The sequence below is a fragment of the Typopeltis vanoorti genome, chromosome 20 (assembly GCF_054136105.1).
Source record: "Typopeltis vanoorti isolate ZY-2024b chromosome 20, IOZ_Tvanoo_1.0, whole genome shotgun sequence".
Classification (NCBI taxonomy): domain Eukaryota; kingdom Metazoa; phylum Arthropoda; class Arachnida; order Uropygi; family Thelyphonidae; genus Typopeltis; species Typopeltis vanoorti.
In genome coordinates, this window is record NC_143568.1 from 24,747,666 (window position 1) to 24,764,426 (window position 16,761).

General features: G+C 36.7%; 1 protein-coding gene across 1 annotated transcript in view; it reads left to right on the forward strand.

Moving 5' to 3' along the window:
- LOC150095284 (laminin subunit alpha-1-like) overlaps positions 1-16,761 on the forward strand; it is a 1,249,242-nt gene that overhangs the window by 961,784 nt on the left and 270,697 nt on the right. Inside the window, exon 53 of the mRNA XM_090410638.1 lies at positions 15,919-16,066. Within this exon, the coding sequence (XP_090266764.1) occupies positions 15,919-16,066 (148 nt within the window). The remainder of the gene's footprint in view (positions 1-15,918; positions 16,067-16,761) is intronic.

Here is a 16,761-nt window from a genome sequence, read left to right on the forward strand (position 1 = left end):
ATTCTATGCTATGCTTGCAAGCTGTTTCCTGAGCTCTTCCTAATCACCAGCTTTGTAAAAGAAAGAATTGTCAGGAAGTTATATTAACATAAAGTACATCTAGAAATGTCTGCACATGTATCAATATTGAATTAAATGATTTTTGAATGGTTTATTATTTCTTATCAGTGTATCACTTTGCTCAAATGACAGATGCATGAATTTCATTAGCAACAAAATTTGTCTCATATCTATACAAGTAGTGTATGTGTGTGTGTGTGTGTAATGGATTGCAAAGCACCAGGAAAAATATTTTTTTCCCCACCTATTTTTTTTTTTTTTTCAAAATATTTACTCCTCAAATGTAGCTGTCAGTGATTAATAGCTACGTTTGAAATGTAGTGGGAAATGGCATAAATCACTTTATGCATCTATGCTTAGGACATTGTATAGTGAGGCTGTTTTGTTTGAAGCTTCTTACATGCTATATAAAGCTGTGCCTGCACCTCCTAATCTGACCTTTAATGAGTTTGCAACTTTAAACTCTCTAAAATCAAATACTGATTTCATCATTAGACAGATGCTAAGAGGAAAAGCAGTACTAGTTGAAGATAGGAAAGATGGTTGTTATATTGTTATAGGAGATTTTAACTGCAGCAGTATAAGTTGGAAAGAGGAAAATACATGTTGAAAAATTTCTAGAATTCTTGAGGGACAAATGTCTTAGGCAACATGTAATAGAGGGAATAAGAGGTTTAAGAGTTTTGGATTTGGTCAGAAGAGCTGATAATAACTGAAAATTTAAACCTGGAGTAAAACCAGGTTTAAAATTGCTTGGTATTTTTAACATTTATTATACCCAGGTAAAATACTTTCTACATTTATATCTCCTCCAGAGATTTTTATTTAATAAGGTTAAAACACCTTATGGTAACTTGTTCTGGTAAAATACTTATAAGCTCTGTATTACTAAATCTTGGTATTTCTAGCCTAGCTCCCATTGATGACACCTCAATGAAGGTCGAAACCGGTCTGGGTAGTGGCCCCTTGCCTTTAATACAAAACATCATGCATCCCCTTCTTGGAGATGTGTTTTGGCATTAAGGGTAAATATTAAGATGAGTGATCAGAGCTTATGCCACCTTTACCACGAGTTGCCTTGGTCTTGCACTACCTGTAGGATCAGCTAGACTTGCATCACTTGCAGGCGCAAACTTGACTTGTTTGTCTGTTTGCTTACTTGGGAAATGGAGTAAAACCAGGTTTAAAATTGCTTGGTATTTTTAACATTTAATATCAAACAGGAACTGTAGGTGAAAAAGAGGTTATAAAAGAGATATATACAGAGAGGGGTGGAGAGCAGATGCATGAAAAATATAAGACTCAGGCCAGGGGAGTGACCCATATGGTTAAGGAAGATGAAATTGGAATATCAGAAGAGATTGGCCCTAAGATTCAAAGAAAATCATAGGGAATTTTTTAGCTATGTGGCCAGCAGGAGGAGAAATGATTATGGAAGAATGACATTGTGGGATAAAAATGGGAATAGAGTGACTGATACAGAGGACATAGTGGAGTTGGTCAATGAACACTTTATTAGAGTATTTCATTATGGTTAAGTACGTTTTAATACTAGAGGGATAGGACAGATTCGAGGTTTAGAGGTGCAAGAGGAGACTCTGTTCCAAATATTGAGTACTCTGGATATCAGTAAAGCTGTGGGAATGGATAGTATTTCACCACTGAAAGAATGTGCTAAACAACTGACAGCTCCATAATGATTTTATGTTATTTCTGACCATATGAACTATGGAAAAGATTGACATCAATTGGGTTTATATTGGTCAAAGTAATTTATTTGATACTAAGTAAAAATACCAACAAGTTTTGCCAACTTAGCTGTTTGGCTTCTTCAAGGTGAATAAAAATAAAACAACTTAAACACTAAAACCGTTCATGAAGGAGTGAACCGAATACAATTGTATTTTTTACAAATACAGAAGAATGCATACATCACATGCATGGAGTGTGTATGATGTCAACTGTTGTTAGGTAGGAACATTCTGTAATTAGCAGCGAGATTTAACTCTGCATGCTTAAAGAACGGATTACTGTTATGGGTTCTTTTATGATACGGGAGCGGAAATCTTCCTCTAAATAGGGTATGGAGCTTTTGTCCCATTCTATAGTATGGTTTGTCCTGGAGAAATGAAGTGGTAACCCCGAATTCTCTGTTGTTGTTGTTGTTTACATCTGCTACGTGTGTTTTTTTTCCGATTTCCAAACTTCTAGAAGTCTGACCAATATAGTTTAATCGGCATGAACAGGGGATAGACACCGGCATATTTGAAGACAGCATGACTGTCTTTTGGAGATCTTAAAAATTGCCACAAGAAATACAAGTCACTTGTATTTCTTGTGGCTTGAGGAATGTAGCAATCTTTATGGAAACTGTCCCAGCATCAGGAATGGCAATGGTGGATTTATAATGTATTTCTTCAGATTGTTGTTGTTGTGGGGGTTCACAGAAAAGTATCTTATGGATCAATTTTTTTGGGTAACCATTGTCTATAAGGTTTTTTTGATATGTGGGATAGTTCATCTTTGAGATCTTTATCTTCTGTAGTGATGTGAGCAGCCCTATTTTTTAGCATATGTACGATGCTTAGTTTTTGAGAAATATGCGAAGATGTGAAGTGCAAGTATTGACCTGTGTTGGTTGGTTTGCAATAGACTGCAAGGTTGATACGTCCATCCATTTGTTTCTTAATTAAATTATCCAGGAATGGTAATTGTTTGTCATTCTCAAGTTCTAAGGTAAATTTTATTTTGTGATGGAAGGAGTTGATCTTAGTAAGAAAATCAAAAAGACCTTTTTCTGTGTTTTTCCCATACAATAAAAATGTCATCCACATACCTCCACCACACTGGGTTTAGGGTCTAATTGAGATAAATTTCATTTTCCAGTTTCTCCATAAAGAGATCTGCACAAAGGGGGAAAAGAGGGCTACCCATTGTGAGTCCTGTTAATTGTTCATAAATCGTTTCATTCCATAAGAAAAAATTAGATTTTAGGCAATGATGGAAAAGAGAAGTAATATCTTGAGGGAAGAGGTTTCTCAAAATGCTGATTACTTCATCTATTGGAACATTCATAAATAAGGATGTTACATCCAGGCTTGCAAGAATGTCTGTTTCGGAGATTGAGATGTTCCTCCATTTATCCACGAAATGTCGTGAATTTTTAATGTAGGTATGCGAATTATGGATGTGTGCCTTAAGGAGACATGTGAGTTGTTTCGATAATAAGTATGTAGGAGAATTAATTCCATCTACTATAGGGTGCAGCGGTATTCCATTTTTATGCCCTTTGGGAGAGCCATATAGTCGTGGCGTTAGTGGATGTAAGACTTTAATCTTCGTTTTAAGTCTGTTGGCCAGCTGTCCATATTACACAACAAGTTGTTTGTTTCATTGTGATTTTTTCCTGTGGGGTATGAATCTAAAACACGGTAGGTGGATGTGTCAGAGAGTAAGTCTGTGATCTTTTTTTTTGTAATCTCTGGTGTTTAAGACAACTGTAGAGTTTCCTTTATTCTGCTTTTAAGATGATAATTTCTCTATTTTTCTTCAAATTAAACATAGCTCTTTTTTCTAAAGGTGTTATGTTTTAGTTTGGAGCTCTTGAAGATGAGAGAATGATGGCACTTTTCAGTCTGAGATCATTTGCTATGGGTTTCACTAATGATGAAACTGCCTTTTCTATGTTTCATATGATGTCTACTTTAGGAATTTCGTCTGGGGCAATAGCAAAGTTGAACCCTTTCTTAAGTATACTAACTTCTGGTTTTGTTAAAACGTGATCGGAGAAATTGAAGACTACTGTGTTATCTGGCAGATTAGGTCTTGACTTATAACTTTTTTCATAAAGAGCGTTGAATTTTTCAATTTGGCTTTGTTTGCTGATAGAAAAGGCCTTTTGAAAACTATTATTTATCATTCTGTCTAAAAGTGACCATAGGTTTTGATCTATATTGTTGGAGATGTCTTCGTATATTTGATAGCATTGCATATCTACTTTGCTTAAATTCAAATCTAACATGTTGTATGCGTTCATGTAAAAGTGCCAAGGATTCTTGAAATATATTTGTTTAGCCCTTCATGAATAGAACTGTTCTTTCATAATGAGAAACTTTGGAATGATATTATAGTTCCTGCATCTTTTTAAGAAAGTAAGGTGGTTAATCAGTCTTGCTTTTTTGCATTAAAGTTTGCTCAAATCTATGTACCTGGTGCTTTATTAGAAGACTTTAGAAGCTCCATGCCCTATTTAGAGGAAGATTTCCATCCCGTATCATAAAAGAAGCCATAACAGTAATCCGTTCTAAACAAAACCTCAATAGAAACCAAGGATTAATCCTGGCTGCTATTTGGAAGACCCACATAAGATCTTTAAGCACGCCAGAGTTAAATCTCGCTGCTAATTACAGAACGTTCCTACAGTTGACATCATACAATCTCCATGCATGTGATGTACGCGTTCTTCTGTATTTGTAAAAAATACAATTGTATTCTGTTCATTCCTTCATGAACAGTTTTAGTCTTTAAGTTGTTTTATTTTTATTAACCCTGAAGAAGCCAAACAGCTAAGTTGGCAAAAGTTGTTGTTATTTTTATTTAGTATCAAACATCAACCAATATAAACCCAGTTGATGTCAATCTTTTCCATAACTGACAGCTCCATTGATCTGGCTTTTCAATGAAAGTCTGGCTAAGGGAAAGGTACCCAAGGAATGGAAGGAAGGCAAGATAGTGCCATTGCATAAGGGCAGTAGACTGAATGAATGTTTCTAATTATAGGCCAGTTTGTGTTTCATCAGCAGTTGTTAAGATCTTGGAGAAATTTGTGAGGGACCATATACAGCATTGGGCAGATGAGGATAATGTTATCTGTCAGAGTAAATATGGATTTGTGAAGGGATGCTCTTGCTTTAGTAATATGATTGCCTTTTATATAAGGTGACAAGAGCAGTTGATGAGGGAAAGGCATATACTGCCATTTTTCTTGGATTTTACAAAGGCATTTGATAGGGTGCCACATGATAAGCTGATATTTAAGTTGCAGCACATAGGTTTAGATGTCAGGTTAGTCATCTGGATTCAGGATTGGCTGTCTGATAAAGTATCAGAGTTGTTTATGGTGGGGCAATATCAAGGAGGCAGAAGGTTACAAGTGGAGTCCTGTAGGGCTCAGTACTGGGACCTGTATTGTCTAACCTTTATGTCAATGGATTTCAGGGAGATATTCAGTTGTTTGCAGACGATGTGAAGCTGCGAAGGTTTATTATTAATAGTGCAGATGTGGCAGCCCTGCAAGAGGATTGATAGATGATTGATAGAAAACTGAAATTCAGGCAACATATTGCAAAGGTGGTGAAGGTAACCAAGAGGATTGCTGCAATACTGAGAAGGACACTGACCTGCAGAGATAAAAGAATTATTGTTCCATTGTATAAGACTATGATCAGACCACACTTAGACTAATCTTCTCAAATTTGATTCCCAGGATTTGAAGGGGATAAATTAACCATGGAAAGGGTACAGAGGTGGATAACAAAGATGGTTTCAGGACTGTACATTGTTAGTTATGAGGATCAGCTGAGGGAATGTGGACTGCAGAGCTCGGAAGACAGAAGAAGGAGAGGTGATATTGAGACTTTTAAGTCTCAATATCACTGCTGAGAGGTGGTTACACAGTTCACACTAGGGAGTTCTTGCACTTGGTTGAACAGCGGGAAGGAGCAATGACAAGGGGCCATCCCTGGAAGTTATGAAAGGAAGCTGTGAGCAAGAGGTTGAAGAGTGTTTTTCCATGTAGTATTCTGTCAAATATTCTTGCAGTGTCCAACAGCATCACGGTGTAGCCATTTTCCTTATCTAATTGTGCTGTCACTCTATTATAAATCATTAGTAGTGATTTATACCTTTTACAAACCCTACCTTTTACTGAGCCTTGTGTGACCCCACTTGTAACCCTCTGCCTCCTTGAAACTGCTCCACTATACACAACTCTCTCTGATACCTATCAGACAGCCAATCCTGAATCCAGTTGACCAATTTGACATTCAGATCCATGTGCTGCAACTTAAATATCAGCTTATCATGTGGCACCCTGTCAAATGCTTAGCTAAGTCTAAGAAAATTGCAGTATATGCCTTTCCCTCATCTAATGTTCTTGTAACTTTATTATAAAAGGCTAGCATATTGCTAAAACAAGAGCGCTCTTTCACAATGATATGACTTTTCTTCCTCTGGTTGGTGACAATGACCATGCAGTACTGATTTGGGAGGAAGCTAAGTGTATGAATATTCCATTTAGAAAAGGTTACATGCTGAACTTCAAAGCAGTAGACGGATGTATTTAACAGTGCATGGAAGTATTTAAAAATAGATGAATGATGTAATATCAGAATGTGTTCCTAGAGTTCAAAGAATAAATGAGGTGGGAATGAAATGGATGTGCAATCTTATTATGCAAAAGAATGATGCTAGTTATCAATATTATAAGGTACAGGCTAGAAGAGTTACTATTCACTGAAAGTTGAGAGCGAGTATGAAAAGAAACGCTCTGCAAGCTAAACACAACACAAAAGAATTCTATCTTTATGTTGCAAGTAAAAGAAAGGAAGAATGTGAAAGAATAACTCTTGTCAATGCAGATGGTATGTAGGTATCCAATGCAGAAGAAGTTCAACTAATAAGACTAAAAGATTTAGCTCAACACTACCTCTACACTGGAAGGAACTCCAGTGTAGAGGTAGTGTATGAAGAGAAGGTACTAGAGCTGATGCATAAACTGGATATGAATTCAACAATAGGGACTAATGGGATATCCGTACAATTGCTGAAAGAGCATTCAGTTTATCTATCTGTTCTTTTGACCTGGCTGTATAAATGAGTCTCAGCATAAGGAAGATTCCATAGGAGCAGAAAGAATGCACAATAATCCTGTTGCACAAGGGTGGTGGCAAAGCTTCATGTTTAAATATCAACTTATAAGTATTTCTGGAGTAGAAATGAAAATTTTGGAAAAGTTGGTAAGAGACCGCATACAGAAATAGGTCAACAGATATATATAATTTGCAAAGATCAGGCATGGGTTTACTAATGGATGGCCAAATTTGAGTAACTTGCTCACATTGGTTATATAATGTCATGTTTGAGTTAAACAAGGTGAATGGATATGTCATGATAATTTTGGACTTTGCTTAAGCTTTTCACAGAATACAGCATGGAAAGCTATTACACAAGCTGAACAATATTGGATTAGATTAGCTTGGATAAAAGAATGGCTGACTGATATATTAAAAAGTGGTGTATGAGAAGGAATGAGTCTGAAAGATTTAAGATGAAAGGTGGGTAGACAGAGGTGTCATGTAATAATTATTATTATTATTATTATTCAGGCCACCATGGAGTCAAAAGACTCATCAAGGGGCAGTCACCTCCCCCCCAAGAATCACACCACTCCTTAAACTCATTGACTGTTCTCGCTCTCATCACTCCATCAGGTAATGCATTCCATGGTTCAACCACCCTCTCTATGCAAAGAAACAACTCTTCACCCTCTTGCTCACAGATTCCTTTCGTAACTTCCAGAGATGGCCTCTTGTCATCACTCCTTCACGCTGTTCAACCAAGTGAAAGAATTATCCAGTGTCAACTCTGTAACCACCTCTCAACAGTTTAAAAGTCTCAATCATATCACCTCTCTTTCTTCTATCCACCAAACTCTGCAGTCCACATTTCCTCAGCCGATCCTCATAACTATCATTGTACAGTCCTGAAACCATCTTTGTTATCGGCTTTTCTACCCTTTCCACAGTTAATTTATCCCCTTCAAATCCTGGGGACCAAATCTGAGAACAATAGTCCAAGTGTGGTCTGATCAGGGTCTTATGCAATGGAATGATAACTGTTTTATCTCTGCAGGTCAGTATCCTTCTCATTATTGCAGCAATCCTCTGTGTTACTTTCACCACCTTTGCAATATGTCCCCTAAATTTCAGGTTTCTATCAATCATCAATTCCAGATCTTTTGTCTCCCATACTTCCTACAGTACAACTCCTCCCATAGAGTATGCAGTGTCCCATTGATGTTTCCCAAACCTCATGACCTTACATTTCGCTGCATTAAACTGATACCCCTATTCATTTGCCCTCATCTATGTAGCTTATTCAAATCCTCTTGCAGGGCTAGCACATCTGCACTATTACTAATAATCCTTCCCAACTTCGCATCATCTGCAAACAACTGAATATCCCCCTGCAATCCACTGGCTATGTCATTGATATAAAGGTTAAACAATATAGGTCCTAGTACTGAGCCCTTGGGACCCCACTTGTAACCCTTCTGCCTCCTTGAAACTGTCCCACCATACACAACTCTCTGATACCTATCGGACAGCTAATCCTGAATCTAGTTGACCAATCTGACATCCAGACCCATATGCTGCAACTTGAATATCAGCTTATCATGTGGCACCCTGTCAAATGCCTTCACTAAGTCTAAGAAAATGGCAGTATGTACCTTTCCCCATCATCTAATGTTCTTGTACCTTTATCATAAAAGACTAGCATATTGCTATAACAGGAGTGCCCTTTCACAAATCTATGTTGACCCCCACAGATAACATTACCCTCATCTGCCCAATGCTGTATACGGTCCTTCACTGCTTTCTCCAAGATCTTACTAACTACTGATGACACACAAACTGGCCTATAATTAGACACTTCCAGTCTGCTACCGCCCTTATGCAATGGCACAATCTTACCTTCCTTCCATTCCATGAACTCCTTTCCCGCAGCCAGACTTTCATTGAAAAGCCAGGTCAAAGGCACTGTCAATTCCCTAGCACATTCTCTCAAAACCCGTGGTGAAATACCATCCAGTCCCACAGCTTTACTGACATCCTGAGTACCCAGTATTTGAAACACACTCTCCTCCTGTACCTCTAAACCACGAACCTTCCCAATCCCTCTAGCATTAAAACTGACTCCTCCAGGATGAAATACTCCAATAAAGTGTTCATCGAACAATTCCACTATGTCCTCTGCATCAGTCACTCTATTTCCATTTTTATCCAAATATCATTCTTCCACAGTCAATTCTCCTCCTAATGGCCACATATCTAAAAGATTCCCTAGGATTTTCTTTGGATCATAGGGCCAATCTCCTCTCATATTCCAGTTTCATTTTCCTTACCATACTAGTCACTCTTCTGGCCTGTGTCTTATACTCTTCATGCATTTCAGAGATAAAAGGGTTATCATTCCGTTGTATAAGTCTCTGATCAGACCACACTTAGACAATTGTTCTCAGATTTGGTCCCCAGGATTTGAAGGGGATAAATTAACTGTGGAAAGGGTAGAAAGGCAGATAACAAAGATGGTTTCAGGACTGTACAATTTTGGTTATGAGGATCGGCTGAGGGAATGTGGACCGCAGAGTTTGGTGGATAGAAGAAGGAGAGGTGATATGATTGAGACTTTTAAACTGTTGAGAGGTGGTTACAGGGTTGACACTGGAGAGTCTTTCGCTTGGTTGAACAGCGGGAGGGAGTGATGACAAGAGGCCATCCCATCATTCTCAGATTTGGTCCCCAGGATTTGAAGGGGATAAATTAATTGTGGAAAGGGTAGAAAGGCGGATAACAAAGATGGTTTCAGGACTGTACAATTTTGGTTATGAGGATTGGCTGAGGGAATGTGGACTGCAGAGTTTGGTGGATAGAAGAAAGAGAGGTGATATGATTGAGACTTTTAAACTGTTGAGAGGTGGTTACAGGGTTGACACTGGAGAGGTCTTTCACTTGGTTGAACAGGGTGAGGAAGCGATGACAAGAGGCCATCCCTGGAAGTTACGAAAGGAAACTGTGAGCAAGAGGGTGCGGAGTGGTTTCTTTGCACAGAGGGTGGTTGAACCGTGGAATGCATTGCCTGATGGAGTGGTGAGAGCGAGAACGGTCAATGAGTTTAAGGAGTGGTATGATAGACTTTGTGTTTCTTAGGGGGGACCTCCCCTCGATGAGTCTTGACAGACTTTATGTTCTTAGGAAGGACCTCCCACAATGAGGCCTGCATAATAATAATAAAAATAATAATAATAATAATCTTCTCTTCACCTGTCTCCTTATATCTCTTCCATAGCCTCTTTTTCGCATGCAATTCCTATTTAATATTGTTTGTCATCCACTTTACTCCAAATTGTGTCCTCTTGTTGACTCATGGTATACAACATACCATTGCTGCCAACAAATATTCTTTCATAATGTTTTAAGCACTAATGATATCCCGGCCTTCCAATTCCTCCGTCCATGAAACTTCCCCAAGTTGACGTCTTACACTATTATAATCACCTGCCTTATAATTCCACATACGTTCCCGTCTCTTTGATACTCCTGTATGTCTATTTATTTTCCAAGTCAAAGCCATATGGTCACTCTCTCCAAATGGTGGGAGAGATGTCATCTGAGTTATTATCAAGTCTTCTGATGCTATAACCAAATCCAAAACTCTTGAACCTCTTGTTCCCTCTATTACATGTTGCCTGAGACATTTATCCCTCAAGAATTCTAGAAATCCCATTCCCTTATTGCTACATGCATCTTCCTCTCCCCAGTTTATACTACTGTAGTTAACATCTCCCATAACAATCATTCTTCTTGCACTTGCCAAACTCAACTGTCTAAACATTTCCTGTCCCCCACCCAGGAAATAATAATAATAATAATAATAATAATAATATATTAGCAGACAATAACACAAAGTCCAGTCTAATTAACATTACCAAAACCAAGAGTAACTTTAGACAGCTTACATTTAAAATTCAAAATGTTTACTACAATGCAAAGTAGATCTACCTATAAAGGTAGATCAGTTATCAGTATAGTGACCAGTTATTTAGCAGGTCTAAGGACAACCTAAAGCTTGATAAAGCTGTGAAATTCATTATCTAGCACATCAATGTGGCCTATAGAGAAGAAAGGTGACTAGTATGGTAAGGAAGGCTAAATCTGATTATGAGAGAAAATTAGCTAAGCAGGCCAAAGTAAATCCAAAAGCATTATATATATATATATATATATATATATATATTTTTTTTTTATGCAGAAAGTAAGAGGAAGAATCACTCTGGAAGGATGACTTTAAACAATGCTCACAGTAGGAAGGTAACAGAGGCAAATAAATAGTTGAATTGCTGAGTGATAATTTTGCAAAAGGTGTATCATAAAAGTGGAAATTCTGCAGTTGCCAAAGTGACAGAGTCTGATATTGGAATTCAGGTAGATGAAAACAGAAGGTGCTCATCATACTGAAAAATATCAATGTGAATACAGCAGTAGGAATGGATGGCATGTTGAATGTGTCCTATGTGAAAGTGCAAGAGAACTGGCAGTGCTACTGAAGAAATTGCTCAATCTAAATCTCAGCTCTAGCAAAGTTCCAAGAGAGCAAAAAGAGGGCAAGATAGCTCCTTTACATAAAGGTGGTACCAAGAACAATAAGTAGCAAATTACAAACCAAGTAATATCTCAGGAGTAGGTAGTTAAAGTAATGTAAAAGTTAGTTAAAGGTAAAGTCCAGCAATGGATGGATAGAAATACAATACTCTATGGTGGGTAGAATGGGTTTGTAAAAGGTAGGTCCTTTTACAAACCCATTAACGGATTATGTATCTTGCATAAATGCAAGATACATAATCCGTTAGGGAGATATTGCAATGTACCTTAATGAACTTAATTTGAACCTGCAGGGTCAAGGTAAATTACTAGCAGAACTGTTTTCTGAAATAAAAGCTTTTGAAGACAAACTATGTCTGTTGAAGAAACATATGATGGAAGAAAATCTACATCAATATTTTTGTTGCAAATTTGCATCTACAGTTAAATGGTAAACACAAAAGGAAATTTTTTTGTTGGTACCATTGAAGATTTACAAACGGAATTTTCAACAAGATTTGTGATTTTCATAAAAATAGTATCGAAATGTGATAATTTTTGAACCCTTTTAATGTCGACATTGATGACGTACTAAACCAACTACAGATGGAAGTTTTGGAATTGTAACACAATGAAACATCAAAGAATGCATTTTCGTTAGAAAATGTTCAAAAATTTTATTGATGCTTACCAAAAAAATTTGAAGGATTAATCAGTTTCGTGATTAATGTGAATTTAGAATCACATACATTTCCAAACAAGCATTTTCTGCCATGAGTTTTAGAACAAATAAATTTTCTTCTCAACTGACTGATGAATATTTGCATGCTTCGATACAAATTTGCACCTCAGGTTATAAAGTGGATCTAGATAATTTGGCTAAGGGAAAACAATCACAAAAGGCACATTAATCAGGGAGACACACACATATTGTGATGCATAAACTATCTTACTTTGTTTTTAGGTGATAATAATTTTTCATTGAGTTTCATTTTCATACTTGTTTCATAACTTGTACTTTAAATATTATTATTATTATTATCCAGGCTTCCATGGAGTCAAAAGACTCATCGCTGGAGGCCCTCCTAAGCAGGGGTGTAGTCCTAAAAGAAATAGTGCCAGGGCTCTCTACCTTGGAAACAAAAATCCAGAGCACGAAGTGTGGTATTATTATTATTATTATTATTATCATCATTGCGACTGCTATATGGCAGAGAGATTGCCTTGTTTTCTGAAACGAAAATGACCAGAGCAGCAAGCTGTATTTTTTGACCGAAAGCTGGAAATGCATTATAAGTCTCATTATTATAATTCTTATAATTTATTATAATGAATTTAAAAATTTTGATAGTTTTAAAAAAGTACTAGGGCATCGCCCTGACGTGCCCTGGCCCGACTATACCCCTTCTCCTAAGAAACACAAAGTCTATCATACCACTCCTTAAACTCATTGACCGTTCTTGCTCTCACCACTCCATCAGGCAATGCTTCCATGGTTCAACCACCCTCCATGCAAAGAAACCACTCCTCACCCTCTTGTCATCACTCCTTCCCGCTGTTCAACCAAGCAAAAGAACTCCCCAGTGTCAATCCTGTAACCACCTCTCAACAGTTTAAAAGTCTCAATCATATCACCTCTCCTTCTTCTATCCACCAAATTCTGCAGGCAACATTCCCTCAGCTTTCAAGATTGATATCATAACAATTGATAACTTAAGTGTTTTTTTTTTTAAATGTTCTCTGCCAGGTTGGCAGGAAAATGACCCAGAGGAAGACCAAGATATAGGTGGATTAATACGGTACAAAGTGCCTTAGATAATAGAAATATAAGATCTGATAATATCGGAGTCTCTTGACAAGTAACAGACTGATTTGGAGGAAAATTGTAGATAGGAAGTTAGTAATGATGTAAATTTTTCATGTAGTACTATCATATCCTGTACACTCCTTGATGGTACATGTCAGGGATTTGATGATGATGATGATTTTTTTTTCCACTCACTATTTTCTCTTAATTAAATGCTTGTGGCCCAATTATTAAAAATAAAAGTTGAATGTGGCCCGCAAGTCTGGAAAGGTTGCCGACCCCTGATCTACACCAATGACCTCTACTGCCCACCACCACTAGTATTTTCACAGACAACCACAAACATCCAAGCCCATGGCAGGATTCAAACACGCAGCCTTTTGACTGGAGAGTGAATACACCAACCACTCATTATTATTATTATATGGTATCTCCATAGAGTACAGAGATTCATGATGGGAGACCACACTGATGTTTATACACACAAAACATGTTTGAAATGTGCCAGACTCCAAGTCAATTTGACCCAAAAGTAATGGGGATCAGTATTGCTTACAGACAAGTCCCAATATTCTCTTCAAAGTGATATCAAGTGTGCTCTGATCTGGACACATTATCATCCCTCTAATATCCAAGAAAGGGAAGAAAGGGAAATTAATGGTGAGGTTAGCATGATAGTTTGGAGAAGCATTGTTGAGTGGACACATCGATCTGTATGTGCTTCCTAGTGGAACCATGATTGCTGCAACTTAGAGGGATAAGGTTCTGCTCTCTATGTTCATTCATATATGAGTGTGATAGGGAACACATTTATATTACAAGATGATAATGTTCATCCTCATCAAGCAAAGCTTGTAGACTAATATCTTCAAGAAGCGACTAGGTGAAAGATGCCAAGAAATTATGTTTTTGTTTAATTCTTTATCCAAGTTTAAGCAAACAAAGTTTGTACATGAATGTTCTTCACAACTTAGCTACTTGTATATAGAGACTATTGACTTCATGTTTGATTGCCTTAGTATCCCATAATGCAAAACACACATTCTTTCGGGTGTGTATAAAACTATTCATTATGGGAAGGGCCACTGGCCTTGGTAGTGGCCCTTCCCATAATGTTTTTTTTAGGTCTTATCAATCTTTATTTAGGTCTTAGGTCTTATCAGTGCCAAACCCAGAAGAGATACCAAGGTTGAAGTAATGCTTAAGTAATGTTGAAGTCTTATATTTACCATATACAAGTAGCAAAAAAGTATAACACCCTTATTATTAAAATATTCCGGATTAGAGCTCTGGATACTTCAACAGATACTCTAGATCTGGCTCCCACTGATGAGAACTCAATATAGGTTGAAACTGGTCTGAGTAGTGGTGTTCCCATAATGCATAGCATTGCACACACACCCAAAGGGATGTGTGCTTTGTATTAAGGTATACTAAGGCTTTAATGTGAAATCATTAGCCTCTGTATACAAGTAGGCTACTTATGAGAATACTTTGTGTGCAAACTTTGTTTGCTTACACCTGTATATAGGATTTAACAATAATATAATTTATTGATTTCTCATTTTTAATTTAATTTATAACCAAGTGAAAAAACTTTTGACAACTATCTCTAATCCAGAGTATTTTGATCAAAGACTGGAGACTATGGATATGAAAATTCTGAGAAAAAGATTAGTAAGAAGATTAATACATTAAGAAGTACCTTAGAAGAAAGAAATATAAGATCTGATCATATTGGAGTCTTGATAGATAAAACAGATTAATCTGGAGGAAAACTGTTGATAGGAAGGAAGGTAATAATGATGTAACTTTTTCATGTAATACTCTCATAATATCCTGTAGCCCCTCCCCCATGGGTATGTATCAATAGTTTGATGATTATGATAATGATCTCATTTGGATATTTCTCTTAACTAATGCCATTTTCTTTTTGCTTCCTTGTTGGATTGGCATCCTTCCAAGTCCTGTTTGTATTGATCCGTACCCCCCCCCCCTCTGCCTAGTGCTTTATATTTTGTACTTTACTTAGTGTTCTATTTCACTGCCGATATTTATTATTATTATTATTACATGACACCTTCAGGAAGTCCAAAGACTCATTGAGGGAGGGCACCTAATCTACAACTCTGTTTCCACCACTCAATCCACCAACTATACAATGAACCGCAACTACCATCATCATCTATACCAACGTCATCTACCACCACTACCCGGGATTCAAACCTGCAGCCTTTTTTGGCTGGAGAGCCAATATGCTAACCACTTGGCCAACCTGGCTTCATATTTCATGAAGTCTGACCTACACTCCTTTTCCTCCATTCTCCACCATTTGATTTTTGCTTACTATTTAACTTTAACTTCTTTTCAATGAAATCTTCTGAAGATTACAAAATCTGTCAGCATTCTTCTTTGTTCACTGTCACAGGGATAAGGTTTTCTGTCCCTTCTCCTTTTCAGAGAACATATTAGCCAGTGCCATATGAAACATATTGCGAAATCTCTTATACTTACACTAAATGCTTTACAAATAACGATGCATATTTAAATGAAATTTTCAGAATGATATATTTTGCAAAATATATATTTATCATCATAATTTAATAGCTTATTATTATTATTACTTATTAGAATGAATTTATCTCTTTGGAACTGAGAGGTGGTCGTGTTGTATTTCAATTCAAGTTGGGGTCCATGTCTCGATCTATGTTAAAAACTAACAAAAAATACAACACCGGAAACTGGACAAAGTTGTCTGCTCTCAGACAGCAACTGCAAGGTAATAAACATATTATAATATATATATTTTTTTAATTTAAAAAATATTTAATAATCATATATTATATTTTCTTTTTTATGATAAGTATTGGAAAGTTATATATAAGAAAAATTATGAAACTTGGATGGAAAATGTTACAGACTATTGTTCAGTATAATGAGAAAAAAAAAAAAAAAAAAAAAAAAAAAATTGAGTCCTTCAGAAAAATCTCTCTCATTACTTTCATCTTTTTATTTATTTATTTATTTATTATTTTTAGTTGGTGACCTTGTACTCCTCAAATATGTATTTATTATTCACTGATTATTATAACAGAATATTATTATTATTATTTTCAACATTTGAGATCTGAAAATCTTCTATTAACACATCCAGCTGTTTACCATAAATGCAAGACTTAAACTGAAAAAGATATTATTATTATTATTACACCAAGACCCCTATGGAGTCAAAGACTCATCTAGAAGATCCTTTTGTCATACACACTCAAATTCTCTGCAGACACTACACTCTCAGGCAAGGCATTCCAATCATTCAAAACTCTGCATGCAAAAAACTTGCTTCTCACTCCCCTGCTCACACCCTCCTTATACAGCATCCACGGATGACTTCTGGTTCTCCTCTTATCTCCCACCATTCTCTGTAAAACCTCTCCAACATTGATCCTATAACAACCCTTTACTAACTTGTAGGTC